Source organism: Arabidopsis lyrata (assembly GCF_000004255.2).
Source record: "Arabidopsis lyrata subsp. lyrata unplaced genomic scaffold ARALYscaffold_300, whole genome shotgun sequence".
Classification (NCBI taxonomy): Eukaryota; Viridiplantae; Streptophyta; class Magnoliopsida; order Brassicales; family Brassicaceae; genus Arabidopsis; species Arabidopsis lyrata.
In genome coordinates this window covers 7416-10133 of record NW_003302338.1, presented here as the reverse complement: position 1 = coordinate 10133, position 2718 = coordinate 7416, and the positions used below count along the sequence as shown (strand labels likewise).

At 30.5% G+C, this 2718-nt stretch overlaps 1 protein-coding gene across 1 annotated transcript; it reads right to left on the bottom strand.

Moving 5' to 3' along the window:
• Window positions 1-1822: 1822 nt before the first annotated feature.
• LOC9298672 lies at window positions 1823-2436 on the bottom strand. The gene has a single exon (XM_002862549.2). The coding sequence runs from the start codon at window positions 2318-2320 to the stop codon at window positions 1910-1912; it is 411 nt and encodes a 136-aa protein (XP_002862595.1). The 5' UTR covers window positions 2321-2436; the 3' UTR covers window positions 1823-1909.
• Window positions 2437-2718: the final 282 nt, after the last annotated feature.

Sequence of the window (2718 nt, the reverse complement as noted above, 5' to 3'; positions counted from 1 at the left end):
ATGCAAGGATTACAAAGAAACATGATACTTTGGATATGGAGATTCTTGTAACTTCTGCATGACCGTGGGGATTACAAACCGGTATGGCAAATAGAGAAAGAATGTGAAGAAGCGGAAAATGTTAGGAAGAGAAATAATGCTATAGGAGTTGAGGATGAAGATGATGACAACGCTGACAACAGTGACGAAGAATAAGAAGATGCATTGTCTGTTGCTTGCTTCATTTGCAAAGAGCCTTTTGTTGATCCAGTTGCACCAAATGCAAGCATTACTCAGTCCCGGCCCAGCAATATTCAGTACCTTAGTGCAAAAAAAATATTTGGGCTTTTTATTATAATTTATGTTTTTTGTGAGTTTTTCATCAATTATATGCTATAATTTTTAATGTCTTGGGCTTTAATTCATATTAAAATTTGTTTTGGGGCTTTATTTAAAATATTTTTTAAAATAAATTGGACCTTTTTGTCCAAGGTTTTTTTACAAAATGTTGGTGAGCCTTAGGTCCAAGCACTTCTACCCTATCCACTTGGGCCGCGCCTCGCATTACTAATGTGAGCATTGTGCTTTAAAGGTATGATAAAGTTAGTTAAATCACAATTATTATGAATCTGTTTTTGGTCCGTGAGCCATATTTTTTTTATTTTATTATTTTTTTTTTTTTTTGAGGTGAGCCATTTTTGTGAAACTAAAGAGTTTGTTTATGTAATGAATAATGATGCAGCATCACACGAATAACAAGAAGTGCTTTGTGTGTAACCAACCAACTACAGTTATAAAAAAAATAGAAATGAAAGCTATATAAAAACCACAAGGTATGTTCTTATAAAATTTGATTTGTTGGGTAAATATAACTTTTTGATCTTGTTAATAACCAATAAAATGATCACAATCAAAAAAGCTTGCTTCCAAAATGTCTTGTAAGTTGGTTGTTCATCTAGCTTAAATCTCAAGGAACTTAAATATGATAAATCGTCTAATTCTTTTCTATCAATTTTCCTACTAACCCATCAAGATCCTAACCAATTACCATACTGGTTATTATTTTTCTTCTTTTGATTAGAGCACCACAATGATCATCATTTTAGGATCATCCTTATTTTTGTTGAATCATGTATATGAATGTTTGTTAACCCTCTCCATATAAAAAACAAGAATCTGTTGACAAAAAAGAAAGTTAGCTAAATGAATCATTCAGTGTATCAAAATAAAGAGATAATTTTTTCTACAAATAGCTAGCATATAATCATCAAAATGCAAGAATGAGATATTTACAAATATTTTTCAAAAATAATATATCTTATCACGACACACTAGTGAGCTAAAATCCATAGATATATATACACCATCAGTAATGGTCCATATATCACCATGCGAATGCATTACAAAAACAAAATTTAATGTAAAGTGATGAATACCAGGTTTACATGCAAGCATTTTCTTTTTCCCTAAGGCGAAGGTGATGTTATTGAAGTGTTGGAAACTATATATGTAATGATGAAATTCTATTGAAAAAACGAAAGGATGATGAAACGCATCGGCTACCGCAATTATTTCAGATTTTAAGAGTTAGATAATTTAATAATTTTTAATTAAAGAAAAAAATATAATTTAAGAAATTTATGATGATGACGTAAATCAGCCTTTGGAATGATAACATGGCATTAATATGGAAAGAGTTAGCCAATTTTCATATATATGATTTTCATTTTTACGAAATAAAAAAAAACGAATTTTTTACGTATCCTTTCGTTACGGCACCTAAACCAAGTTTTTTTTTTTTTTGTGATTTCTTATGAACTAAATCATAACATAAATTTTAAAATACCTTAGAAATCTTATTATTATTATTATTATATATTATATTATACGACTCAACGATACAATAACACAATGCATATTGTTTGGTGTATCACCAATTGAATTGCTTTTGGTATTTTTGAATAGAAGCGACATATAGGTAGAAACCATCAGGATTGATTTGCCATAGACATAAACCATCGGTTTTGCATCTTGATTTGTCTCTATTAAGATCAAAGATGACGAAACTACTCTTTCTGGCTCCCGATGAGATGTCGCAACTCCATTTAACTGATTGGTTTGTGTCAAAGTGAAAATCGAAACTCGCACCTCGAGATAACACCGTGGACCAAGTGTCTCTTTGGGGCGAGATGCAGCTTATGGAGATTGGATTAGAGCCAGGTGCAAGGGTGTTGCTTATCTCTATGGTGAAGACTTGAGCCGCGAAAGATAACGAAGAGGTTGTGATCAAGGCTAAGGCTAAGGAGACCAGGAAGAGTCTATATGCTTTGGTGGATATCATCTTTTGTTTTACACACTATATCTATATTCGTGTGAATCATCTATATAAGAAAGTTATTTGACTCACAAAGTAATGATCTTACCATATATAATTATTGTAAAAAGGAAAAATAGTCAAATCAATAAATTAGTAACTAAAAGTCTAAAACTGATTCTTAAAGAGTCAAATTAATTAGAGGGAAAAATACAAACCAGTTTTTGGTAGATTAAATAGTCAAATCAATAAATTAGTAACTAAAAGTCTAAAACTGATTCTTAAAGAGTCAAATTAATTAGAGGGAAAAATACAAACCAGTTTTTGGTAGATTATTAAAAAGAAAAAAATGAGACAACTCAATAAATTTATCAAAAGGAAATTAATAAAACACAAACTTAGGAGGTGTTATTGGTTTGTGATTT

Excerpts from the sequence above, each read along its gene's own strand:
- LOC9298672 (XM_002862549.2), bottom strand. The coding sequence starts at position 2,320 with ATGATATCCACCAAAGCATATAGACTCTTCCTGGTCTCCTTAGCCTTA.